Raw genomic sequence first — 26,947 nt, 5'->3', positions numbered from 1 at the left:
GCACGCATCCTTGAGATGCGCCTGTGTTGATTGTCAGCAAGGAGGAGATGTTACTATTGATATGCACTGACTGTGGTCTTCGATCACGTTGGCTGCTTTACTGAGGAAGTGTAGACAGGGTCCATGGAGAGGAGGCTGTTTCGCGTGGGTGGGTCAGGGAGGAATGGAGGGGAATTTCTTGGGAGGTGAGAAAAGGAATTTTTTGACATGTCCTGGAGAAAATCCACAAATAAGGCGGCAAATCACCTCAGAAAAATGCATTCATTTGCAATCCGTCATCTGTAAGGCGAGGGAACTGCAGAATCTGGTCGGTGAGAGGAGGAGAGGATGGAGGTGAGAATAGAACGTGACAGGCGGCCTGAGAAATGTAGAGGATTGGTGTGACTCTATCTGGGGTGTCGGCCCAGGACTGGGCACAGTCATCAGGGTCCAATCACAAGCGATAAGTAAAAACATGTCTCTAGAGTTACAGAGTGGTCGTTACATTCCCGCAGATCCATATAAAGACTCCACAGCTGGAGCCAGGAATCAGGGAGGATGTCACCAGAGGAAGTGAGGATGAGAAGCTCTTCCTACAGCCAGAAGACCGTGTCCACGAGCCGATCCGGCAAGGGAGGTCTGAGGGTCCAGAGCCCCTCTCCACCCCGCTCTCGCTCCACTGAGTCCCGGCTTTATTACAGCACCCGGGGCAAGGGTGGGAGCTGTTCGACTGGACCGGTGGAGACCGACGAGAGGGAAGAGCTGCAGCAGCTTAATGGCCGCTTTGAGGGTTACATTGACAAGGTGAGGAGCCTAGAGCAGCGCAATGCCCAGCTGCGGCAGGAGGTGGCGGCACTGAGGGACTGCCTCAGGGACCCGAAGGGGCTGGGCGAGGAGTACCAGCGGCAGCTCAAGGAGCTGAGGGAGCTGATTGGGAGACTGGCCCACGAGAGAGGGGTGGCTGAGATCGAGGCGGGCAACGCTGAGAAACAGATCAACCGCTGCAGGCTGAAATGTCAGGAGGAGTTGGATCTCAAGGGTAAGCCAACTTGGTGGACATTGTTTGTTAATGAACACTGCCAAAATGAACCGTGGTCAATGATAGAATGGGAAAGATTACTGGAATATAAAGCAAATGAATCAATAATAAGGGTGAGGTTCCTTTACAGAATTTTTAAGGCTTCCTTCCTCAGGCTTCCTTTCCCGAGAACAGGTGAAAATAGAAACGAAACACCACAGGCAACAAGGTAATCTTAGGCAGGAAGAGTAAAGCTCGGAACAACTGGTTGGGACCTGCTGGTTCGATGAGTGAACAAGGACTGTGGATGAGAACTGAGGTTAAATCGGCTGCAGGTGTTGAGTCTGGAACGAGCGGCTGGTGAATCCTATTAGCTGGGTGGAGACTGGGAGATGCCTGCATGTGCCGGCTGGGAGTTGTCCGTGGGAGTAGGCCTGACATTCTTCCCCTCCGCCTTCAAATTTCTGAACGGCCCACGAACCCATGGACACCACCTCATACCTGAGAGCATGAACAGCATGAACTTCAGGATAAAGTGCCGGCCATTTAGCACTGGAATGAGGTGGAAACTGTTTATTCAGACAATTGGGAATCTTTGGAATTCACTACCAGAGAGACAGTCCTTGGTCCAGGTATATTAGAGTCATAGAGTCACACAGCACGGAAACAGGCCCTTCAGCCCAAATGGTCCATGCCAACCATGATGCCCATCTAAGCTGGTCCCAGTTGTCCGCGTTTGGCCTATACTGTGTCCCTCTGAACCTTTCCTACCCACGTACCTGTCTGAGTGCCTTTTAACTGTTGTTATTGTACCTACCTCAACCACTTCCTCTGGCAGCTCGTTCCATATCCCCACCACCCTCTGAAGAAGTTGCCCCTCAAGTCCCTTTTAAATCTCTCCCCTCTCACCTTAAACCCTTGCCCTCTAGTTTCTGATTCCCCAACCCTGGGAAGAAGATTGTGTGCATTCACCCTATCTATGCTCTTTGTGATTTTATATATCCCTCAGTCTCCTACACTGCAAGGAATAAAGTCCTAACCTGCCCAGCCTCTCTCTATAACTCAGACCCTCAATAAGACATCTTTATTAGTCACATGTACATCGAAACACACAGTGAAATACATCTTTTGTGTAGAGTGTTCTGGGGGCAGCCCGCAAGTGTCGCCACGCTTCCGGCGCCAACATAGCATGCCCACAACTTCCTAACCTGTACGTCTTTGGAATGTGGGAGGAAACCAGAGCACCCGCAGGAAACCCACGCAGACACAGGGAGAAGGTACAAACTCCTTACAGACAGCAGCCGGAATTGAACGTTGGCGCTGTAATAGCGTTACGCTAACCGCTACACTACCGTGCCTGGCAACATCTTGTAAATCTTCTTTGCACTCTTTCCGGCTTAATGACGTCTTTCCTGTAACAGGGTAGAACACAATACTCCAGGTGTGGCTTCACCAATGTCTTGCAATATAACGTCCCAACTGCTATACTCACAGCAGTGCCATGACTGTTGAATGCCAGTGCACCAAATGCCTTTTCACCATCCTCTCTACCTGTGATTCCACTTTCAGGGATACTCAAGGCTCAGGTTGACAGATTTTTGGAAGCTAAGGGAGCAGAGAGCTTAGCAAGAAAGTGGAGTTGGAGTAGATTTTATTGACTGGCAGAGCAGTCTCCTGGAGCTTGTCTGGTTTACTGGGTCTCTAACTCTACAGGAAAACAGTTGAAAGAGGAAGAGAAACTCAAGGGGTTTGAGGGATAAGGATATACAAACATCCAGAAGTAATGGCCTAAAAGCAAAAAGTACAGATGCTGGAGATCCGAAATAAAAACACAAAATGGTAGAAAAACTCAGCAGGCAAGCAGCATCGGTGGAGAGAGAAAGAGAATTAACATTTCAGGAGCTTTCATTAAAATTTGAAGTGGTAATAAGACAAAAAAAACAAATTAAGCTCTGTTTGGAAGACTAAAACTAGGGGACATAAATATGTCACTAAATGCAGTGAAAGAATTCCTTTGCCAAACAGTATTGATGGTGTGGAACTTGCTAAAATGGTTAAGGAAATGGATTTGCGGGGAAGTTGGATTAACACACGAGGATGAGTATTTTAACACAGAGTATACAGAACATGGCAGAACCCTTGGGAGCATTGATGTACAGGGGGATCTTAGTGGGCAAGTCCACAGCTCCCTGAAAGTGGCAACACAAGGTAAAGAAGTCATGTGGTATACTTGCCTTCATCAGTCAGAGCACCGAGCAGCAAAGTTGGGAAGTCATGTTGCAGCTGCATAAAACTTTGGTCCAGCTATATTTGGAGTATGTGTGCAGTTCTGGTTACTGCATCACAGGATGTGGAGACTTTGGAGAGGGTGCAGAAGAGGTTCACCAGCACGCTGCCTAGACAAACTTGTTTTCTCTGTAGCCTCAGAGGCCGAGGGAAGAGCTGATGAAAGTATATAAAATTATGAGAGGCTCAGTCAGGGTAGGTAGTCTTTTTCCCATGGTGGAAACGTCAAATACTCGAGGGCACAGTGAGAGGGTGAACGCTGAAAGGAGATTTACGAGGCAATGTTTTTACACAGAGAGTGGTGGGTGCCTGGAACAGGCTGCCGGGGGAGGTGGTGGAGGCAGACCAATAGTGGTGTTTAAGAGGCATTTATAATCGCTGTCATACAGCACGGAAACAGGCCCTTCGGCCCAACTGGTCCATGACGACTGTGTTGCCCAGCGAGCTAGTCCCATCTGCTCGTGTTTGGCCCATAGCCCTCTAAACTTCTCCTATCCATGTAGGCAGGGAATGGGGAGATATTGCTCACGTGCAGGCAGATGGCATTGGTTTAACTTGGCGTCGTGGTCAGCACAGACGTGGTGGGCCGAAGGGCCTGTTCCGGTGCTGTACTCTTCTACGTTCTGCGTCCTATGTTTCTAGATTAGGAGCCAGTGTGGGTTACCAAGCATGGGAGTGAAAGGCGAAGGAGCCTTAGTGCCATTGAGTATTCCTCGATGAAATTCGGAGCTTAGGACCCAGGCGACTGAAGGCACAGCTGCCAATTAACAACCCAGTCACAAAGTGTGTGAATGTGCAGCTTTGTAGAGTGACTTCACTCGTGAGTCATTAACTGTAAGGCAAAACAGACATTGTTCTGCTTTTCATAAAGGGAGGGCTAACAACGTAGTGAGCACCAGAAGGGTGGAATCACAAGCAGCAATGAGATTATTTTTCTGTTCCAAATGACAATCTTCTGACTTTTACAGAGCAAGGAGGGTGAAATCCCTCATATCACTAATTCAGGGGGGTGGGGAAGAATATTTAGCACAGACCCCACCGGTCCCTCCCCACCCCCATCACCCTCTCCATCGCTGGCTGTTGTTGTTCATGGATCCCATCCACATCTTGCTTGAAAAACAACAGGCCAATGTCCCAAACACCTTCCAAATATTTGCACCATTCGCTGTGCTTGGCACTGACCACAATGTAACTAGGTAATGGTGTAAATATTCAGCAGCAGTCGGAGGTCAATAGCTGTGCTGAAATAGGGAACAATTCAAATATTCCTGGCTACTGGTGAGAGGACAATGAAAATAAATATTCTTTTCCCTTTATATTTTACCTTTCTGCCTCGGGAAACCAGCCGACATAATCAAAGACCCCACCCGCCCCGGACATTCTCTCTTCTCCTCCGTCCCATCGGGCAGAAGATACAAAAGCCTGAGAGCACGTACCACCAGGCTCAAGGACAGCTTCTATCCTGCCCTTAAAAGACTATTGAACAGTCCCCTAGTACGATAAGGTGGACTCTTGACCTCACAATCTACGTCCTTATGACCTTGCACCTTATTGTCTGCCTGCACTGCATTTTCTCTGTAACTGTGACACTTTATTCTGCATTCTGTTGTTTTCCCTTGTACTACCTCAGTGTAATGAATTGATCTGTATGAATGGTATGCAAGACAAGTTTTTCACTGTACCTCGGTATGTGACAATAATAAACCAATTTACCAATTTTCTTTTATATTTGAGTTATAGGGTCATATAGGATAGAAACAGGCCTTTCATAGAAACATAGAAAAACTACAGCACAATTCAGGCCCTTCGGCCCACAAAGCTGTGTCGAACATGTCCCTAACCTAGAAATTACTAGGCTTACCCATAGCCCTCTATTTTACTCAGCTCCATGTACCTATCTAACAGTCTCTTAAAAGACCCTATCGTATCCGCCTCCACCACCGTTTCCAGCAGCCCATTCCACACACTCACCACTCTCTGAGTAAAAACCTTACCCCTGACATCTCCTCTATATCTACTCCCCAGCACCTTAAACCTATGTCCTCTTGTGGCCACCATTTCAGCCCTGGGGAAAAGCCTCTGATTATCTACCCCATCAATACCTCTCATCATCTCATACACCTCCAACAGGTCCCCCCTCATCCTCCCTCTCCAAGGAGAAAAGGCCGAGTTCCCTCAGCCTGCTTTCATAAGGCATGCTCCGCAATCCAGGCAACATCCTAGTAAATCTCCTCTGCACCCTCTCTATGGCTTCCACATCCTTCCTGCAGTGAGGTGACCAGAACTGAGCACAGTATTCCAAGTGGGGTCTGACCAGGGACCTATATAGCTGCAACAATACCTCACGGCTCCTAAATTCAATTCCCCGATTGATGAAGGACAATATACCGTATGCCTTCCTAACCACAGAGTCAACCTGCACAGCCGCTTCGAGCGTCCTATGGACTCGGACCCCAAGATCCCTCTGATCCTCCACACTGCCAAGAGTCCTACCATTAATACTACATTCCGCCAACATATTTGACCTACCAAAATGAACCACTTCACACTTATCTGGGTTGAACTGCATCTGCCACTTCTCAGCCCAACTTTGCATCCTATCTATGTCCTTCTGAAACCTCTGACAGCCCTCCAAACTATCCACAACACCCCCAACCTTCGTGTCATCTGCAAACTTACTAACCCACCCCTCCACTTCCTCATCCAGGTTGTTTATAAAAATCACAAAGCGCAAGGGTCCCAGTACAGACCCCTGAGGTACACCACTGGTCACCGACCTCCACTCAGAATACGACCCTTCAACAACCAGTCTTTGCCTTCTGTGGGCCAGCCAGTTCTGGATCCACACTGCAATGTCCCTTTGGATCCCATGTCTCCTCACCTTCTCCATAAGCCTCGCATGGGGTACTTCATCAAACACCTCACTGAAATCCATAAACACTACATCTACTGCTCTCCCTTCATCGATGTGCTTAGTCACATCCTCAAAAAATTCAATCAGACTCATAAGGCAGGACCTGCCCTTGACAAAGCTATGCTGACTATTCCTCATCATATTATACCTCTCCAAATGTTCATAAATCCTGCCTCTCAGGATCTTCTCCATCAGCTTACCAACCACTGAGGTAAGACTCACCGGTCTATAACTCCCTGGGCTATCCCTACTCCCCTTCTTGAATAAGGGAACAACATCCGCAACCCTCCAATCTTCCGGAACCTCTCCCGTCTCCATTGACGATGCAAAGATCATCATCAGAGGCTCCGCAATCTCCTCCCTCGCCTCCCACAGCAGCCTGGGGTACATCTCATCTGGTCCTGGCGACTCATCCAACTTGATACTTTCCAAAAGTTTCAGCACCACCTCTTTTCTAATATCTACATGCTCAAGCTTTACAGGCCACTGCATGTCCCCACTACAATCCCCCAGATCTTTTCCCGTGGTGAATACTGACGTAAAGTATTCATTAAGTTCCTCCAATATTTTTTCCGGATCCAAACACACTTTCCCACTTCTGCACTTGATAGGCCCTATCCTTTCGCATTTCATCCTCTTACTCTTCACATACTTGTAGAACGCCTTGGGGTTTTCCTTAATGCTGCCCGCCAAGGCCTTCTCATGCCCCCTTCTGGCTCTCCTAATATCTTTCTTAAGTTCCTGCCTTTTAGCCTTGTACTCCTCCAGATCTCTAACATGACCTAGCTCTCTGTACCTTTTGTATGCTTTTCTTTTCCTTTTGACTAGATTTATTATAACCTTCGTACACGGTTCCTGTATCCTATCATGACTCCCCTGTCTCATTGGAACATATCTGTGCAGAGCTCCACACAAATATCCCCTGAATATTTGCCACATTTCTTCCATACTTTTCCCAGAGAACATCTGTTCCCAATTTAATCTTCCAATTTCCTGCCTGAGAGCCTCATAATTCCCTTAACTCCAAGTAAACGCCTTTCTAGTCTCTGTTCCTATCTCTCTCCAGTGCTAACGTAAAGGAGATAGAATTATGATCACTATCACCAAAATGTTCACCCACTGAGAGATCTGACACCTGACCAGGTTCATTACCCAATATCAAATCAAGCACAGCCTCTCCTCTTGTAGGTCTATCAACATACTGTGTCAAGAACCCTCCCTGAACACACCTAACAAACTCCACCCCATCTAATCCCCTCACTGTCTGGAGATTCCAATTGATGTTTGGGAAATTAAAATCCCCCATCACAACAACTCTGTTATTCTCACACCTTCCTAGGATCTGCTTCCCTATCTGCTCCTCAATAACCCTGTCACTATTGGGCGGCCTATAAAAAACACCCAGTAAAGTTATCGACCCCTTCCTGTTCCTAACCTCCACCCACAGAGACTCCGTAGACAATCCCTCCACAACATCCACCTTTTCCGCAGCCGTGACACTATCTCTGATCAATAGTGCCACTCCCCTACCTCTCTTGCCTCCCTCCCTGTCCTTCCTGAAACATCTAAAACCCAGCACTTGAATCAACTATTCCAGCCCCGGAGCCATCCAAGTCTCTGTAATGGCCACCACATCATAGCTCCAAGTACCGATCCAAGCTCTAAGCTCATCCGCCTTGTTCACAACACTCCTTGCGTTAAAATAGACACATCTCAAGCCTGTCTGAACACGTCCCTTCTCTAACACCTGCCTATGGTACTTACTCCTAGCCTCCTCTATCTGAGAGCCAAACACCTCTTCCCCAGTTTCTCGAGTGCAGATCCCACCCCCCAACAATTCTAGTTTAAACTCTCCCCAGTAGCCTTAGCAAACCTCCCCGCCAGTATGTTGGTCCCCCTGGGATTCAAGTGCAACCCGTCCTCTTTGAACAGGTCATACCTGCCCCAAAAGAAGCCCCAATGATCCAGAAAACTGAATCCCTGCTCCTTACTCCAATCACTCAACCACGCATTTCACCTCCTCCTCATTCTGTCCCTATACCCTCTGTCACTTAGCACGGGCAGTAATCCGAAAATTACTACCTTTGAGGTCCTGCTTCTCAACTTTCTTCCTAATTCTCTATAGTCTCTTTTCAGGACCTCATTCCTCTCCCTACCTATGTCGTTGGTACCAATATGTACCACGACCTCTGGCTGTTCTCCCTCCCCCTTCAGGATATCTTGGACGCGATCCGAAACATCCCAGACCCTGGCACCTGGGAGGCAAACTACCTTCCAAGTTTCTTTCCGGCGTCCACAGAATTGCTTGTCTGCCCACCTAACTATAGAGTCCCCTATCACTAGTGCCCTCCTCACTCCTTCCCTACCCATCTGAGCCACAGGGCCAGGCTCTGTGCCAGAGACACTGCCACTGTTGCTTCCCCCAGGTGGGCTGTCTCCATGTCTAAGCCAACTATCGTGTACAACTATCTGTACAAACCAGCACTTGGTCTGTATCCCTTTGTGTCTTAAAGTGCTTGTCCAGATGCTTCTTAGATTCTGTGAGAGTCTCTGTCTCCACCACCTTCTCAGGCAGCCTGTTCCAGATTCCAATCACCCTCTGGGTGGAAATATTTTTCCTCAGATCCCCGCTAAACCTCCTACTCCTCACCTTAAACCTATACCCTCTGGTATGCACCTTATTGTCTGCCTGAACTGCACTTTCCCTGTAACTGTAACACGACCATTCATGGTGCAGGTGCCACCCTTACTTCACTCCATCAAGGTATCACCTCACATTGATTCAATCACCCTCTGTTCTGTTGCGACTTGTTGGTTTATGAAAGACAGTCTCTTAGTGCAAGGCAAGGTCATGACGTTTATACTTGCATGGAGGTCTGGGCACGTGTGTGTGTGTGTGTGTGTGTGTGTGTGTGTGTGTGTGTGTGTGTGAAAATGTGCCTGTGAATATGTGTGTGTGTTTCTACCTGTGGGTGTGGCTGTGTGTGTGTGTGTGCACAAATGTACCTGTGCATATGTCTATGTGTATGTGTGTGCATGCATGCACCTAGCTGCATCATGTATGTGTATGTTCATGTGCCTAAGTGTGTACACTTGTGGACAAGTTTGTATATGTTCACCTGGTCAGTGTGTCCATGTGTTTTCACCTGTCCCTGTCAGTGTGTGTTTACTACGGGAAGGACACTGTCAAATAAAAATGATTTGCTTTCCCCGTCCAAGCTGAAGCCCAGAGGATCCTGCGAGAATTCCGGAAGGACGTGGATGATGCCTCTCTGCGGAAAGCGGCGCTGGAGAGGAACATCGAGGAGGTAGTGGGCGAGATGGGCCTCCTGAAACAGCTTCACGAGGAAGAGGTGAACGAACTGACCCAGCAGATCAAGGAGTCCAAGGTCTCGGTGGAACTCGAGTCTGCTCGTCCGGATCTGGGAGCTGCCCTAAGGTCGGTCCGGGCGGAGATGGAAGAGGTTTCTGCCGGGAAGCTCAGGGACACCCAGGCCTGGTACAAGAGCAAGCTCGACAGCCTCCGGAAGCAGGCCAGCAGGTATGACAGCCAGGTCCAGAGCAGCAAGGAGGAGATCAGCATCCTGCAGCAGGAACAGGTGGAGCTGGAGAGGGAGATCTGCTCCCTCAGAAGCACCAACCAGTGCCTGGAGGACCAGCTGGAAGACATGGAGAACAGTCACCTGGAGAAAGCAGCCGACCTCCAGCGCGCCATCTCCCAACTGGAATTCCAACTACGTGAAACCCAGTCCGTGATGACACGATACCTGCAGGAATACCAGGACCTGCTCAACATTAAGGTGAAGCTGGATGTCGAAATTGCAAAGTACAGGAAGCTATTGGAAGCAGAGGAGGACAGGTTGGGGCTGTCTCACAACGTCTGAAGGTCAGTCAACCTGGGTGCCCTCTCCCTGGAAACCTTTTGGGTCTCTCCCTTCCAACTTCTTTTCTCTACAATCTGCTTTGTCCTTCACAAGAGATTTTGAGAGGCAGATCAGTGTGACCCAAGAGGTCTTCATGAAGGAGTTCGATAGGCAAGGTGAGACCAGTAAGGGGTAGAAGGATGTTGAGAGACAGCACAGATTCACATGCACCTCCTCCACCCTCGTTTATTGGATTTGGTGCTCTTGATGTGGCCTCCTCTACATTGGTGAGACCAAGTGCACTCTAGGCAACTGCATTGCAAGCATCTGTGCTCTGTCTGCCGTGGCCTTCTGGAGCTCCCGGTTGCCAGCCATTTTAATTCACTCCCCATTCCCACGCCGATCTGTCTGTCCTCCGCCTCCTCCACTGCCAGGGTGAGGCCAAACACAAACTAGAGGAACAGCACCTCATATCCCGCCTGGGTAGTCCACAACCCGACAGCATGCACCAAATTCAGGTAAATTGCTTCCCCTCTCCTCCTGGTCCACCCAGTTCCTCCTACACACACCCAGGTCCCTCAGTCCCCAAGCATGTTTCTTTCCCCTTCCCTACACAGTCCGTCTGCCCATCACCCACACACTCCTCCCACTGGGTTTCCTCCCCCCCCCCCCCACACAGTTCCCCATCAGTCCTTACAAGCGATGGGTGGATCCAGCTGATCATCCCCCCCAATAGACTGTCAAGGTCATTTGGAAGAATGTCTCATCACCAGGAATCTCCAACACCAAGCCCTTGCTTGGGTGGTGGTGAGATGTGTGATCCTGGTCAGGTCCTCGATGCACCGCTGGAATTTCAGTGCCCTCGTGCGTGACCCTCAAAGTGGTTGCACAGGGAATGAGACTGCCAGTCACCTCCTGAAATAGAGGCATACAGCACGGAAACAGGCCCTTCCGCCCAACCGGTCCATGCGCCAAGGAGATCTGGAGAGAGACGCATGGGTCTTTGAAGAAGTTTATCCTGAACAGTTGCATAACCCACAACTCCGGATGTTCCAGTTTCCTCCCACATCCCAAACACATGCTAGTTGGTGGGTTAATTATCCACTGTACATTCTTCCTGCTACATAAGAGTGTGGTTGAATCTGAGGAGAATTGATGGGAATGTGAAGAGAATAAAATGGGATTAGTGCAGGATTAGTGTAATGAGTGGTTGATAGTTGGCATTGACTCACTGGGCCAAAGGGCCTGCTTCTGTGTTTTAGGACTATGACTGGGGCCATAACTGTGACCAACTGATCGGGATTGAAAGTGACACCGTCAAAACTGCGTGGACCAGAATTAACCCTTTGTGGCAAACTTCACATCTGCAACAGACTTTTGAAATTATTTAGGGAAAAGTTGGACAGTAGGTTTCATTGCCCCTTGTGGGATGACTGGGAAATGAAATTAGAAAGGAAGATTTGACTTTTATAGCACATCTGTAGGACTTGCTACTGATAACTCATTGACTTGCTCCTTTCATTATTTTTAAGCAGGTTCTTAGTCTGTCATGAGAGAGAAAACAGAATCCATCACTTGAAATATAGAGGACCACATGGCTTACAAAGTGATCATCTAAGGCAAGACAGAGGACTCACGAGGCACACCGAATTATTATTGGAGTCCACCCAGTGTTAATACCTTAGTTTCAGTTTTTAAATGTTATATGTCAACAAATGATGAGCTTTTTCTGTAATAGCGCTTAATTGTGTAAAGTAGACACACGTTGTATTGCCTTGAAATGTGAATCTGGGACATCTTGATGTAAAATGAACATGACAGCAACTAGCAGGTAAACCAGTAGCCGCATCAATAAAGCAAAATTACACACTGGCTCACTCTTCTTTCAAGCCCTGAGGATCAGATGAGGTCATCGTATCAGGAATCAAGAGAGTTTTCAAGTCAAAACCATTCGGGCTTTGTGGCGATTCCTCGAAGGTTTGGGAGGAGGAAAAAGGAAAGTCATTCAGGTATTGGAAGATACGAATGGAATGGGATTAGCCCTGGCAATGAAATGGTGTCCGATCCACGACCTGAGCTCCAAATCTATAGTCAGCGGGATTCAGTCTCATGGCCTCGTGTCTCCTCTACCCAATCCAAAAGGCCACAAGTTGGTAACCTTAGTCGTAAGAACCTTCCAGTCAGTTACAGTACGCCATTCGGCCCCTCATGCCTGCCCTGCCCTGCAGTTAGGTTGTGGTTTTTTTTACTATTCATTAACAGGATGTAGATGTCAGTGCCAAGGGTAACACTATTGCCTCAGAGGGATGGTGGTGAACCACCTTAGAGTCATAGCAAAGTACAGCATGGAAACAGACCCTTCAGCCCACTGAGTCCATGCTATCGACCATCCACTTACACTAACCCCTTTTTGTTATTCTCCCCACATTCTCATCAACTCTCCCATGTTCTACCTCTCACCCACACACTAGGGACAATTCATAGTGGCCGATTAACTCCACTGCCCTGCACGTCTTTGGACGTGGGAGGAAACTGGAGCACCTGAGGTCAGGACTGAACCTGGGTCTCTGGAACCATGAGGCAGCGGCTCTATTTGCTGAGCCACCATGCCTTCCACTGAGTGTACTCACACCACAGTGTGAGTTAAGGAGTGCCAGGACTCGGGGCCCAGCAACAACGAAGGCAAGGAGACCTATTTTCAAGTCAGAATGTCGAGTGACCTGGAGGCGACTTACAAGAGGTTGTCCCGTAGAAGGTGGCACACCCCTGCTGCCCTGGTCCTTTGTAGTGGCAAAGGTCATGGGTTTGGAACACAAAACAGTACAGCACAGTAACAGGCCCTTCGGCCCACCATGTCTGTGCCGACCACAATGCCAATCTAATTCATCCCAGCTGCCTGCACATGATTCATATCCCCCCCATTCCCTGCCTGCTAATTGCCTGTTGCTGTTGTATCTGCCTCCACCACCACCCCGGCAGCACATTCCACACACCCACCACTCTCTGTGTAATAAAAACTTACCCCTGACATCCTCCTTATACCTTCCTCCAATCACCTTAAAATTATGTTCCCTCATGTTAGCCATTGTCGCACTGGGAAAAAGTCTCTGCCTGTCCACTCGATCTATGCCGCTATCTTGTACACCGCTATCAGGTCACCCCTCATCCTCCTCCTCTCCAAAGAGAAAAGCCCTAGCTTGCTCAACCTATCCTCATAAGACATGCTCTCCAATCCAGGCAGCATCCTGGTAGATCTCCTCTGCACCCTCTCAAAAGCTTCCATATCCTTCCTATAATGAGCTGACCAGAACGGAACACAATACTCCAAGTGTGGTCTAATCCAGGCCATTAAGGCAGTACAAGGCTGAGGGAGGGGTGTGCTCAGAGGCAGCATGTTTCACATGAGATGTTGAAGATTTCTGTAGGTTGATGTTCCTCATACCGGGATACAGCATGTCTCAGAGATACACCATCGAGTCTGCACTAACCATTAAACACTATTTTAAAAAAATATACACTACACTATCCCTACATTAACCCCATTTTATTCTCCCCACATTCTCGACAACTCCCTCCAGATTCTACCACTCACCTGCTCATTAGGGGCGACCTACAGGGGCTGATTAACTTACTCGCACACCTTTGGGATGTGGGAGGAAACTGGAACACACCTGGACAAAAGTCACATAGTCAGTGGGAGAACGTGCAAACTCCACACAGACAGCGCCCAAGGTCAGAACTGAACCCGGGTCCCTGGCCCTGTGAGGCAGTGGCTCTGCCAGCTGAGCCACTGTGCCGCCCATATTCCTGTGGCAACATTTGAAGTAGGTGACATCTCCTTCCAGTCCCTCACCATCCACCACAAGCCAATGGTCTGACATGTTCTCTCATTGCAACTGCAAGATCTCATTGTGTGTAAACTCAGTGCTGCCTTTCCCTACATTTCAAAGTCTAAACTTTTAAAGAAACTTCATTTGTTGTTAAAATGTTTTGAACATTGTTGGGTTATGAAGTAAAGGAAGTCCCATAGAGATTAATTTTAGTCATCTCCACATTTATTAATATATTCCTACAAAAATAAGTGATAAAACTTGCTGCTTAAGTTCTATGTCACACAGTGTAATCACTGTAAGAGTTGACTTCAACAATTATTAATAACAATAATTATTGGAGGAAGTGGTCAGTGGCGCAGCTGCCTCAACCTGGTCATCAACCATGATGTTCAGTAGGAAATGGGTGCCTTGTTTCAGAGTTTCTCACAGGCTCAATTACACTCCGATTTGTTGAACAACAAATGCAGAGCTTGAGTCTCTAAACCCAAGCAAGAATACGTTTGCCCTGGAATTAGTGTAGCACATGCATCCTCCGATGATTTGGGCTGTACTTTAAGGAATGAGTAAGATTGATGTAGAGTCACTGGAGTTTAGAAGAATGAGAGGGGATCTTATTGAGATGCGGAGGTTCTGAGGGGAATTGTCACTCTGGATGTCAAGAGATGGGTTCCTCAGGCTGGCGAATCTAGAACTGCGTGTAGAGAATGTAGAATCATGCATCCAGCTTAAAGGTAACATGTCAACTATCTGGATGTGAGGAACTTTATTCAGGAAGGTGCAATTCTTCGGAATTCTGCAACGCAGAGGGCCATGGATGCTCAATCACTGAATGCGTTCAGGACTGGGACCGACGGATTTTTGGGCATCAAGGGAAGCGAAGGATAATGGGATTAGGCCGAAAAGTGGATGATACAGAGATTCAGCTGCTTTCGTACCAATAGCAGAGCAATCTTAAGGGGTTATATGACTCACTCCTAGTTCTATTTCTTATGTTTTCATTGGACCCCAGATTCACTCCAGATTATCTGCAATAGCTGGCATAAAAGCAAACAATAAATGCATCCTATATCCCAATGTATTCCAAACATTACTGGTTCTTTGCTGTTACATTCTCTACTAAACGGCAGAGCTGCAGAAAGGACAGCACATATCCTGCAGCAAGTTTCACAGTGCTCCCGAGTCCGGTTAAATATCTACCATAGGTTATCTTAATGAGATGGGTCAGACAATGATCAAAAAAAAGCAATGGTGATGAATCCCAAGTGACAGCTTGGACCAGCTTGTGAAACAAAACTGTATCTGGTGGAGATGGACAATAGGCACAGCACATCTGAAAAGGATAAACCCAGCTCAACACTGAACTGTTCCGAGCTCCCCCTGATCTGCTGTGCAATTTATACCCTATTGGTCTTTATTTCTGGTTCTCAGCATTGGTACAACTTCTAAAACCAAGGCTTCCCATCAGTGAAGGGAGACAGCTGTTCAGCTGTCACCGAACTTGCAGCAGAGACTGAGGTGTTTGCGATGAGTGGCAGGACAGCAGTCTGGAGAATCACTGTTCAACATTCAATCACCCCCCCGCTGACGTTAACCAGAGAGCAATTAAAATGTGTTGATGCACACAATCTCCTTATAAGGGCAACAGTTGGAGCTGGATGACAGAAGATTTACTTAGTAACTTTGCATTATTCAACTCACATGGTAAAACACTCCTGCAAAGTACTTTGGGACATTTTGCTCCATTAAATAAATTCAAGCTGTGGTGGGAAGGTTTAATGTCTGTTCTGGGCCGCTCGTCCAGGAGCAGAGGACCCCCAGACAGGATGTTTTCAGATTTTCCTCTTTGCCCTCTTCATGGCTTTCCACTCACCCTCCTGAGTGGCCAGACTGCCCATCAGCATCTTGACCTTCCTCTTCCTTTCCGAATCCCTGCAAGATAACAGCAAGCAAGGTGATCAGCCGACTGCAACACCAACAGAACAATGAAGGCAATATCTCGCACTTGCTGGAACTCTGAGTAAAAGCAAGGGAAATGTTAGGAATGCTCAGGCAGGCAGCTTCAGTTAACTCCCTTCGACTCCCAGTTAACACTGATGCTGTGTGCCTGTGATCCTGCCGCACGTACGTTTTTCATTGTACCTGTGCACACACGTACTTGTGCATGTGACAATAAACTCGACTGACTTTGTTTCTACTCAGTTAACTCTTCAGGTTGATGGCACTGCATCGGAACTGGAGAAGTTAGAGGGGTAACAGGTTTTAAGTACAAAACTGGAAAGAATAGATGGAAGAACTGACAAAAAATGCCAAGATCAGGGAGATGGGGGAAGATAAAAAGATTTCTTTATTAGTCACATGTACATCCAAACACACAGTAAGAAGCATCTTTTGCGTAGAGTGTTCTGGGGACAGCCCGCAAGTGTCGCCACACTTCCGGCGCCAACATAGCACGCCCACAACTTCCTAACCCGTACGTCTTTGGAATGTGGGAGGAAACCGGAACACCTGGAGGAAACCCACGCAGACACAGGGAGAATGTACAAGCTCCTTACAGGCAGCGGCCGGAATTGAACCCGGGGCGCTGGCGCTGCAATAGCGTTACGCTAACCGCTATGCTGAGATTAAGTGGCAAGAGTGGTAATGGTAAAAGGACAAGTAAAACTAGACTGGTTGGAGGTGTTAACAGCAACAGCAGAACCATTACCAACAGTTAAAATCAAACTGGAAATGGCTGATTTCTGCCACATGGACTGCGATATAGTGAAAGGCTTTTGTTTGTGTGCCATCCGGACAGATCATTCCAGACACAGGTGCATCGAGGTAGTAGGAAAGAAACCAGAATGCAGAATATAATGTTACAGTTACGGAGAAAGTGCAGTGCAGATAAATAAGTAAAGTGTAGGCGTCGTTTTGTGGTAGATTGGGAAATCAGGAGTTCATCTTTTAGTGCACGAGAGGTCTGTTCAAGAGTCTGCTAACAGCGGGATTCAGAAACTCAGCGGGTCAGGCAGCTTCTGTGGAGGAAATGGACAGTCGACGTTTCGGGTCGACACCTGAAACGTCGGCTGCCCATTTCCCTCCACGGATGCTGCTCGAACCACTGAGTTTTTGCTGCAGGTTCCAGTATCTGCGTCAACATCGCCAGCAGCTGCTGTCTGAAACCGATTGCTGCAGTGGTTATGATCTGAAACCGATGAATTGAACAGACAGCCTTTCCATGATTATATTTATTAATACTGTAGTCTGCTTTTCGCAGGATGCTATTAAACTGCTGAGTTCACAAAGTAGTCACAGATGCTTCAGAAAAACACCCACACCAACCTGTTGCTGCAAGGACTGGCTGTGTGGGTTTCCTCCGGGTGCTCCGGTTTCCTCCCACATTCCAAAGACGTACAGGTTAGGAAGTTGTGGGCATGTTATGTTGGCGCCGGAAGCGTGGCGACACTTGCGGGCTGCCCCCAGAACACTACGCAAAAGATGCATTTCACTGTGTGTTTCGATGTACATGTGACCAATAAAGATGTCTTTTCTTGTTGGGTGTCCTACAGCGAGCAGTCCATCTCCTGACCCCTTGTAACGAGAAAATAGGAGCAGGAATAGGCCACTCGGCCCTTCATGCCTGCCACACTATTTAATACAATCATGGCAGATCTACCCCAGGCCTCATCTCCTCTGTGCCAGTTCCCCATTTTTTCAAAAAACATACGTGTTTCCTCTTTAAATACCCCAATGATCTGGCCTCCACATCCCTTCAGGGTGGAGCTTTTCAGAGATTCACTTCCATCTTTGAGAAGATGTGCTACGTGTCTGGAAGGTGCAGTAGAATGCCCACCCTTCACCTGATGGGTTCAGCAACAAGAAGGTCAAATGCCACCTGCCTGACTGACGTCCCTGTTACTGGAGACAATGCCCCAATAACAAGGGTATCATGGCTGCAATACATACTGTCTACAGCCTGACAACTAACACCACCCCACCAAGCAGGAGAATGCCGTGGAAACAGGCACACCAGCCAATTCTCTTCCTGAGCTGGATGCGTATAATCTCTGAACTTCGGCTTGAGGCCCCCAAACTCCCACTCAAAGCCATAGGAGCAGAATTAGACCATTCGGCCCATCGAGTCTGCCCTGTCATTCAATCATGACTGATTTTTTTTTCCAAACTATTCTCCCGTCTTCTCCCAGTAACCATTAACCCCCTCACCAATCAAGAACCTATCAATCTCTGCCTTAAATACACCCAGTGACTTGGCCTCCACAGCCCTCTGTGGCAACGAATTCCACAGATTCACCGCCCTCTGGCTGAAGAGATTCCTCCTCATCTCAGTTTTAAAGGGATGTCCCTTTATTGTGAGGCTGTGCCCTCAGATCCTACACTCCTCTACAAATGGGAACATCCTCTTCACATCCACTCTATCTGAGCCTTTCAGCAACAAAAAGCTCAATAGTTCCAAGGCCAACGCCACTGTGGGACCACACACCCTACAGCAGCTCAGCGACAGCCCACTACTGGAATCCTGGGCAGGGGCAACAAACAGCTGCTTACCCATATCTGTGAGAGCCAAACAAAGCCAAGGGGCAAGATGTTAGGACTACTATCAATGAAGGTTTACGGAGCTGTTTATTCTGATTTTCTATACTTTCCCATTGATGGCAAACCTAACTTTCATAGGCAGATAAATCATTCTAGTTCCACTGGAGCACCAGGGTGCCTTAATGAACAGTAGGTAGGGAGGAGAAAGGCAGGAGATTCAAATATACTTGGCCGTATTAAAAAGGTAGAGGGTAGATTATCTGCCCAATCTGTTAACCTCATCTCATGAGTTAATGTATTAAACACTGGTTCAGACAGATCGACACACATTAACCAGGTGCTTTCTGTTACGTTCAAGTTGTAAATTGTTTGCACTAAGTGTAACCGTTTAGCTGTGAGCAAGAGAAAATGTTCATGTCCAAAATATGTAATAACAGGAAACAGTGGAAATGCTCAGGTCAGGTAGCATCTGCGTAGAGAGAAATTGAGTTCAGATCAATACCAACCATAAGAACTTTTGGAAGTTCATGATTTTGGAGTAAATGCAATGCTTTATAATTCAGGATCCAATCTACTGAGGGATATTAAACAAAAAAAAAATGGATCAAGGAATGGGACTAGCTCAGTTAGGCAACTTGGTCAGGATGGATGAGTTGGGCTGTTTTCCGTGCTGTATAACACCATGGTTCTAAGAACTTCATCCAAAGACTCGGATCATGCAGGCCATGTCAATGCAGTACCAGTCAAAGTTTTATAAGTAGCATCCTCACCCCTGATGGCTATAGGTTCAAGCCCCAGACACAATTATGAGCTGACAGTATGCAACCCCACCCGGGTCATTCTCTCTTCTCTCCTCTTCCATCGGGTAGAAGATACAGGAGCCTGAGGGCATGTACCACCAGACTTAAGGACAGCTTCTACCCCACTGCGATAAGACTACTGAATGGTTCCCTTATACAATGAGATGGACGATGACCTCACGATCTACCTTGTTGTGACCTTGCACCTTATTGCACTGCACTTTCGCTGTAGCCATGATACTTTACTCTGTACTGTTATTGTTTTTACCTGTACTACCTCAATGCACTCTGTACTAACTCAATGTAACTGCACTGTGTAATGAATTGACCTGTACAATCAGTATGCAAGACAAGTTTTTCACTGTACCTCAGTATAAGTGACAATAACAAACCAATACCAATACCAGGAAGTGCTGCACTGTCTGATAAGTCTTTCAGATGAGAAGTCAAATCCAGGCCTTGTCTGCTCTATTATGTGGATATAGAAGATACATAGAAACATAGAAAACCTACAGCACAATTCAGGCCCTTCAGCCCACAAAGCTGTGCCAAACATGTCCCTACCTTAGAAATTACTAGGCTTACCCATAGCCCTCTACTTTCCTCAGCTCCATGTACCTATCCAAAAGTCTCTTAAAAGACCCTATTGTATCCGCCTCCACTACCATTGCCGGCAGCCCATTCCACACACTCACCACTCTCTGAGTAAAAAAAACTTACCCCTGACAACACAAATTTCAAGAGCCAGGTGTCCTGTCCAATATTTCTCCCTCAGCCAACATTACTTGTTCACATTACCTGGTCTTTATCACAGGGAGCTTGCAGGATACAAATTGGCTGCCCTGTTTCAGAGATCATAAAAGTGACTATGCATAGAACATAGAGCACAGGAGAAGCCCTTTCGACCCACAATGTCTGTGCCAACCATGATGCCAAATTAAACCAATTCCCTTCTGCCAGCACATGATCCACATCCCTCCATTCTCTGCAAGTTCATGTATCTGTCTAAAAGCCTCTTGAACACCAGTATCGTACCTGCATTCACCACTACCCCCTGGCAGCCTGTTCCAGGCACCCACCACTCTCTGTGTAAAGAATTTGCCCCGCACATCTCCTTTAAACTTTCCCCCTCTCACTTTAAATGCATGTTGTCTAGTATTAGACATTTCTACCCTGGGAGAACGATTCTTACAGTCTATCCTATCTATGCCTTTCATAATTTTTATAAACCTCTATCAGGTCTCCCCTCAGCCTCCAATGGTCCAAAACAATCCAAGTTTGTCCAACCTCTCCTTATAGCTCATGCCCTCTAATCCAGGCAGCATCCTGGTGAACCTTTTCTGCACCCTCTCCAAAGCCCCGACATCCTTCCTGTAATGGGGCGACCAGAATTGCACATCAAAAAGCACATAATTGGCTGCAAGGCACTTAGAGGCAACACCAGGTTGTGGAAGTTTCTACTGAAAAATAGAAGACTTTTTCCTATTCCGACTGTTCAGCAATGTCAGAGAATCCTTACCTTTGCATGATATCTGAAAGCTTGTGTCTGGCCAGAAACTGTGCGTCCTTGCGGATTTCCCGGATGGCTCCTTTAAATTCCCGCTTGTGCTTATGGATGAGTCTCATCCGCTCTCTCTCTTGCTGGGTGCTCCCGCGCTTTCTCCCGTAGTCCGTGCTGGAATCACAGGTTTTAATCTGTTATGATCCTGAAAACCCGGCTATGTTGAGTTCCTCCTCCAACCCACTAAAGGCAACAGCTACTTGCTGGGGCTGTGGCTCCCAAGGCAACCCTCAGATCTCCAAGTCAGGTAGTCCTACTTTGACATGAGCCTATTGCACTGTCAGTGACCAACTCAACCAATCTGGCAACAGGAGGCCCATGACTAGGAGGCAGCAGTTGGAACCTTTCATTGGTTCATCCCTGGATAACCCAAGGTCATTAGGTAGATTGAGGCATCACCCCTACAACCTCACCTGAAACTGGCTGTCTACTCAGACTAGAAACCATCCTTTTGGATTAACCCTTTGAACAAAAATCAGCACGAGTTTCATTAGGGGCACAGGTTCAAAGCTTTGGCCTAAGGATACAAGGGGGATGTGCGGAAAAATGTTTTAGTGCAGAGATAGATATGATTTGGAATCGAAGAGGTGGTTGAGCTGACTCAGAGTACTGTCCATTCATCATCTCCATCTTCAAGAGGTGGTGCCTCAAGAAGGCGGTATCCATCACTAAGGACCCTCACCATCTGGGACATGCCCTCTTCTCATTACACACTTGGGGAGGAGATAGAGAAGCCTGAAGACCCACACTCAATGACTTAGGAACAGCTTCTTACCCTCTACCATCAGATTCCTGAGTGGTTCATGAACCCATGAACACTACTTCGTTATTCCTTTTTTGTTTGAACTATTTATTTATTCTGTAATTTCTGGTAATTTTTATGTCTTGTACTGTACTGCTTCCACGAAACAACAAATTTCACGACATATGTCAGTGATAATAAACTTGATTCTGATTCCGATCCCAACAACCCAGAACCAAACTGCACTGAGCGACCTTTATACAAGTCATTCCAAAAGATGATCATCATTTTATATGTGCCAATTGCTCTTCCTGGCATCTAACCCTCATTTGAATTGGGCAGAATAAGCCTGGAGCCATTCTTCTTGTTGGGGACCCTTTAACTTGCCTTCTACCATCCAGGTGGATCAAACAATACAACAGAAGGGTACATCACAGTACCCTTAGTCACCCTTACACAGTCACAGTAATCAATCCCTACCCATTAGGAATGCACTCGATCTCAGCGGTAGAACTCTAAAGCTGCTTTTCCAGTTGTAATGTCTGACTTGGGCTCTGGCAAGTTAGCTCCCAGTGATCTCGCTGAATATACTGTCCTAGCATAGATTAAAAAGGCTTGGCCCACAAGTCTATAACTGTGCCCAATGAGCAAACACCCAAGTTGGAAGACAACAAGCTCCAAGTCACTATCAGCACACAGCAAGTTAAATATCAAATTACTCCCGCACCTTTTCCCAAGATGTTTCTATTCCGAAAGAAATCTCCAGTTTGTAACCGAATAAACCATCATCTTCTGGGGAGCTCTGCTCCACTGACTGTCCACTGCTTCACTATCACAGTTTCTCTGAAAGCAGTAAACATTGCTCCACAAGCCACAAAGCTACACAAACAAAACTGTGAGGTGCCCAGACAGAGCAAGTTGAAATGACCCATTTTCTACAGCAGGGAGGTCAGAAATTAGGGGCCACCGATTCTAGTTGATTGGTAGTTTGATCAGAGGAGAGTTCACCTAACAAGCAACAGGGATCCAGAACTCACTGCTTGAAGGGATGGCAGAGGCAGAAGCTTTAACCCTTGAAAGAAAAGGAGCTAATGGTTACTTGAAGCACTGTAAACTGCACAGTTATGGACTGAGAGCTAGAAAATAGGATTAACATAAAGTCTATTCTATCTTAGCATGGAAACAAATGGCCATATTCTGAATATTTTTATAACTCTATGAACAGTACAGCTTAACCCACGTTGAATTGTGTTGAGGTCTTCTGTACAACTACAATTCAGCTACTGCTCTTTGCAACATGACACGTGACCCAGCATACTTACACTTCAACTATTTTGGGTGTGAAGAATCTTAAGGGAACGGGCTTCTTCTTTTCAAATGTGAGTGGCCGATAACACGACGGCCTGTCTCTTATTTCCTTTAGGACCTCGTGATACAATTCCTGCACATTAGGAATAGAACTGGTTTCAACAAATTTCATTTATATGGCACCTTTAACACTACAAAGCACCCCCAGTTGTTCCATAGGATCAACGTCAAACAAGATCTAACAACCCATAGGAGAACATGGAGGTAGAGGACCAAAAGCTTGGTCACAATTGGGTTTCAAGGTACATCTCAGTAGGTGAAGAGATGGAAGAGTTTAAGGAGGAAGTTGCACAGCTTTGGGCTCAAGTAACCTGAAGAACAATACCCAGTGACCTAGTGATGAAAACAGAATGCAAGAGAGTTTAGAAATGGAGATCTCTCAGTAGCTTGGAGGGCTGAAGCTGATTGTAGAGATAGGGGAAGAACAGCGAGAGCACAAATATATTTTATTCTAGACAAACAAAGGACTGCAGATGCTGGAATCTAGATGGAAAACACGATGATGCTGGAGGAACTCAGCAGGCCAGGCAGCATCCGTGGAGAAAAGCAGGCAGTCAACGTTTCGGGTTAGGACCCTTCTTCAGAAACTGTCCTGAACCAAAACGTTGATCGCCTGCTTTTCTCCACAGATGTTGCCTGGCCTGCTGAGTTCCTCCAGCGTCATCGTATATTTTATTCTATCTCACTTGTACCAAAGACAAGTCTTTCCTGTCCATTTCGAACAGCCAGGATGAACTATTTTACACCAATGTGTGAAAGGGGGAAACTAATCTTCTGTCATAATTCAGTCAGAATTCCTCAGCTACTCGTTAGAAGAATGGGCTGGGGATGGGAAACTGTCTTAAAGCTTCTTGAAAAATACTTGCATGCTGTTCTGAAAATGAGACAGCAAGTATCCTGGGGAAAAATGGGCTGCAGATGCTGGAATCTAGATGAAAAACACGATGGTGCTGGAGGAACTCAGCAGGCCAGGGGTTTATTCTGAGGAGTGACGTGACAGTGGTCTTTTAAGGACTCAGTGGCATGGAAGTGGAGAAGACTCTTGCACTTAGGCAAGTCCATGATGTGGTGTAAATAGAAAGTGGACACTAGTAAATCCAACTGGAAATTCAGGATAAACTGTTACACCCAGAAAAGGGTTAGAGTGTGGAACTTGCCATCACTGAGATGCAGTCAGAGGTATACAGCCCAGAAACAGGCCCTTTGGCCCGACTCGCCCATGCTGACTAAAGTGTCTACCTAAACTAGTCCCATTTGCCCGCGTTTGGCCCACATCCCTCTAAACCTTTCTTATCCATGTACTTGCCCAAATGTCTTTTAAATTGTCATTGTACCTGCCTCAACTACCATCTCTGGCAGCTCGTTCCATACACTCACCACCCTCTGTGTGAAGAAGTTGCCCCTTAGGTCCCTTTTAAATCTCTCCCCTCTCACCTTAAATCTATGCATTCTAGTTTTTGGTTCCCTTTCTTTGGGAAAAAGACTCTGTGCATTCACTCTATCTATACCCCTTATGATTTTATACACCTCTTGGTTTCCAACACTCCAAGGAAGAAAGTCCTAGCCTGCTCAACCTCTCCCTATAACTCAGTCTCTCGAGTCCTGGCAACATTCTCGTAAATCTTCCTTGCGCTCTTTCCAGCTTAATAGTGTCTTTCCTACAACAAGATGACCAAAACTGTATACAATACTCCAAATGTGGCCTCACCAATGTCTCAACATGAGAAGCCATTAGGGGGAAGCAAGAGAAAGACACGAGGGAGGAAGGAACAGAAGATATGCACGAGGTGAAATGGGATGAAAGGTATTTTACGTGGAGTATGAACAGCAGCAACTAGCACCAGTTGGACCAAGTGGCTGGACTCTGCCCTCATAGCCATGTAATGTAATGCTGTCCAATCAACAATCAAGGTAACACTTGAGCAGTAAACACCCGGACAGAACTGGAAACAGGTCCTTACCTGGAGCTGTGGTGGGTAACCGTTCATAGGCAGGTGAGAGGCGAGAAGCACTTCCAGGGGATGAATTATTTCCTGAAAAGCCGGTAGTGCCCTGTATAACGAGCAGCACCTCTTGCACAGGTTGAAACACATTGCCACACAGGTGAACCTTTAGCAGGAAGAACAGAAAATTAAATTCAAGTGGAGCAACAAATAATGCAGAGTATTAAACCACTACTTCTTTTATTTCTGTGAGCTTAGGAGGTCACAGGTAATTCACTGTACTGACCTTCAGTGTGACAGCTTACTGATCCAGACTACCAAAGCTGGCACATGAATAATAGCCATTCAGGCAGGGTCCCTCTTAGCTACCAGTGACCCCCTTAGCAACCAGTGCCTACAGAATGGGACTCAGAAGGGACTGCGTGAAACATGGGAAATAAAGAGAAGTGCAACAGCTCGTCAGTCAGAGAATTTGGGGCAGCACAGTGGTGCAACTGGGTCAGCCGCTGCTTCACAGCTCCAGTAACCCGGATTCAATCCTGACCTCCAGTGTTGTCTGTGTGGAGTGTGCATGTTCTCCCTGTGACTGTGTGTTTTCTCTCTGGGTGCTCCAGTTTCCTCCCACATCGGTAGGTTAATTTTTAATTTCCCCTAGTGTGTGGGCGAGGGGTAGAATAAGGGGGGGGGGGTGGGGAGTAGGTGGGAAAACGGGGAGAATAAAATGATGTGATATTCAACACGGTCTTGGTGGGCTGAATGGCCTGTTTCCATGATGTATGATGCTAATTATACAACACAGGTGGCTGTGCTGTCTTCTGCTGAAAGAATACAATATGCCCCACCTGCACTTCTCCCTCTGGCCCCTGCAGAATGCACCCATTCAAGCAGTTATTCAACTCCCTTTTGAGAGTTACTGCTGAACCTGCCTCAACCAACACATTGCAGCGGCTTCCAGTGTTTACAAATAAGAACTCCCTGGTTCTCGCGGCATTTCCCGTAAATGTGTCCTGTGACCCTCTCACCAGTCAGCCGTAAGCAACCGGGCAACCTCGTGCATGCTGTCACTCACTTAAAGTGCGCTGTTTGCAATTCACTTAAAGTGCGCTGTTTCACCCCGTGCATCCAGCTCATGGATAAAGGCTTCATTTCCCAGGATTCTGCAGCCTTTTTATCCTTCAGCATCAACAGGTCGGAGGATTTTCCAACTGCTTTGAAAGGTGGAACCACTGTGTACCCTGCAATAGACATCCAAAACAGAGTTTAACCTTGAATCATAGTGTTGCGGGAAGCTGCCATACACAATTGTGAGGGGCATAGATAGGGTGAATGCACTCAGTCATTTTCCCAGGGTTGGGGAATCAAGAACTAGAGGGCATAGGTTTCAGATGAGAGGGAAAAGGTTTAATAGGAACTGGAGGGGCAAGTTTTTTCTTACACAAAGGGTGCTGTGCATGTGGAATGAGCTGCCAGAGGAAGTGGTTGAGCAGATACATTAACAACATTTGATGTTGGACAGGTACACAGATTGGAAAGATTTAGAGGGATATAGGCCAAACACTGGCAAGTAGGACAAGCTTGGATGGGGCATCTTGGTCGGTATGGGCCAGTTGGGTCAAAGGGCCTGTTTCTGTCTTGTATAACTCTACAACAAACACCTGGTAAAGCAATCACACCAGTCTCTTTCCCCTAACCTTTGTCCAAAGCCTGCAATTTTATCTCCTCATACTCCTCAATTCCATTTTGAAAGCCTTGGTTGGTGTTTCTATCAGAAAGCAAGCGCCAGATCAGATCACTCTTGGCACAAACATGTTTTTCCTTACATTTCCGCCCACACCTACAAGCTGTGCCTTTTGTTTGTCATTTTTAATCTGTGTCCTTTGCCCTTAAACCATGAGAACAGTTTCTCTTTGTTAGCTCTGTCTAAACATGTTCCGCAAACCTCTATCGTCTGCTCTCAATTTTCTGCCACGTAACTGGAATTTCTCATTACTGCAATCATTCTTGTAAATAACTTCTGCACCCTCTATAGAATTTTCACATCTTTTCTGAAAGTGCAGCAGCCAGAACTGGACACGAGATCCTACACCTGCAACCTGTATCTCTCTCT

The 26,947-nt window shown here is 47.0% G+C and overlaps 2 protein-coding genes across 3 annotated transcripts in view; one reads left to right on the top strand and one right to left on the bottom strand.

The window, feature by feature from the left end:
* Positions 1-558: 558 nt before the first annotated feature.
* On the top strand, positions 559-11,929 carry LOC127572300 (vimentin-like). The gene is made up of 3 exons (XM_052019365.1): positions 559-1,018; positions 9,417-10,083; positions 11,596-11,929. Exons 1-2 carry the CDS (start codon positions 559-561, stop codon positions 10,079-10,081), a joined length of 1,125 nt encoding a protein of 374 aa, XP_051875325.1. The 3' UTR covers positions 10,082-10,083; positions 11,596-11,929.
* A 2,172-nt stretch (positions 11,930-14,101) lies between these two features.
* nop14 (NOP14 nucleolar protein homolog (yeast)) overlaps positions 14,102-26,947 on the bottom strand; it is a 53,268-nt gene continuing 40,422 nt past the window's right edge. For both annotated transcript variants that reach the window (XM_052019361.1, XM_052019360.1), the window contains exons 15-19: positions 25,910-26,075; positions 24,859-25,006; positions 22,852-22,970; positions 20,746-20,901; positions 14,102-15,822 (exon numbers count right to left, since the gene is read on the bottom strand). In XM_052019361.1, the coding sequence (XP_051875321.1) occupies positions 15,723-15,822; positions 20,746-20,901; positions 22,852-22,970; positions 24,859-25,006; positions 25,910-26,075 (689 nt within the window). In that variant the 3' untranslated portion in view covers positions 14,102-15,722. The remainder of the gene's footprint in view (positions 15,823-20,745; positions 20,902-22,851; positions 22,971-24,858; positions 25,007-25,909; positions 26,076-26,947) is intronic.

The sequence above is a fragment of the Pristis pectinata genome, chromosome 7 (assembly GCF_009764475.1).
Source record: "Pristis pectinata isolate sPriPec2 chromosome 7, sPriPec2.1.pri, whole genome shotgun sequence".
Lineage (NCBI taxonomy): Eukaryota > Metazoa > Chordata > Chondrichthyes > Rhinopristiformes > Pristidae > Pristis > Pristis pectinata.
Note: the sequence above shows the minus strand (reverse complement) of the source record. Positions and strands in the feature narration are given on the sequence as shown.

Coding starts and splice junctions, on each gene's coding strand:
- LOC127572300 (XM_052019365.1), top strand. CDS start 559: ATGAGAAGCTCTTCCTACAGCCAGAAGACCGTGTCCACGAGCCGATCC. Junction 1,019..9,416: donor GGAGGAGTTGGATCTCAAGG/GTAAGCCAACTT, acceptor TCCCCGTCCAAG/CTGAAGCCCAGAGGATCCTG.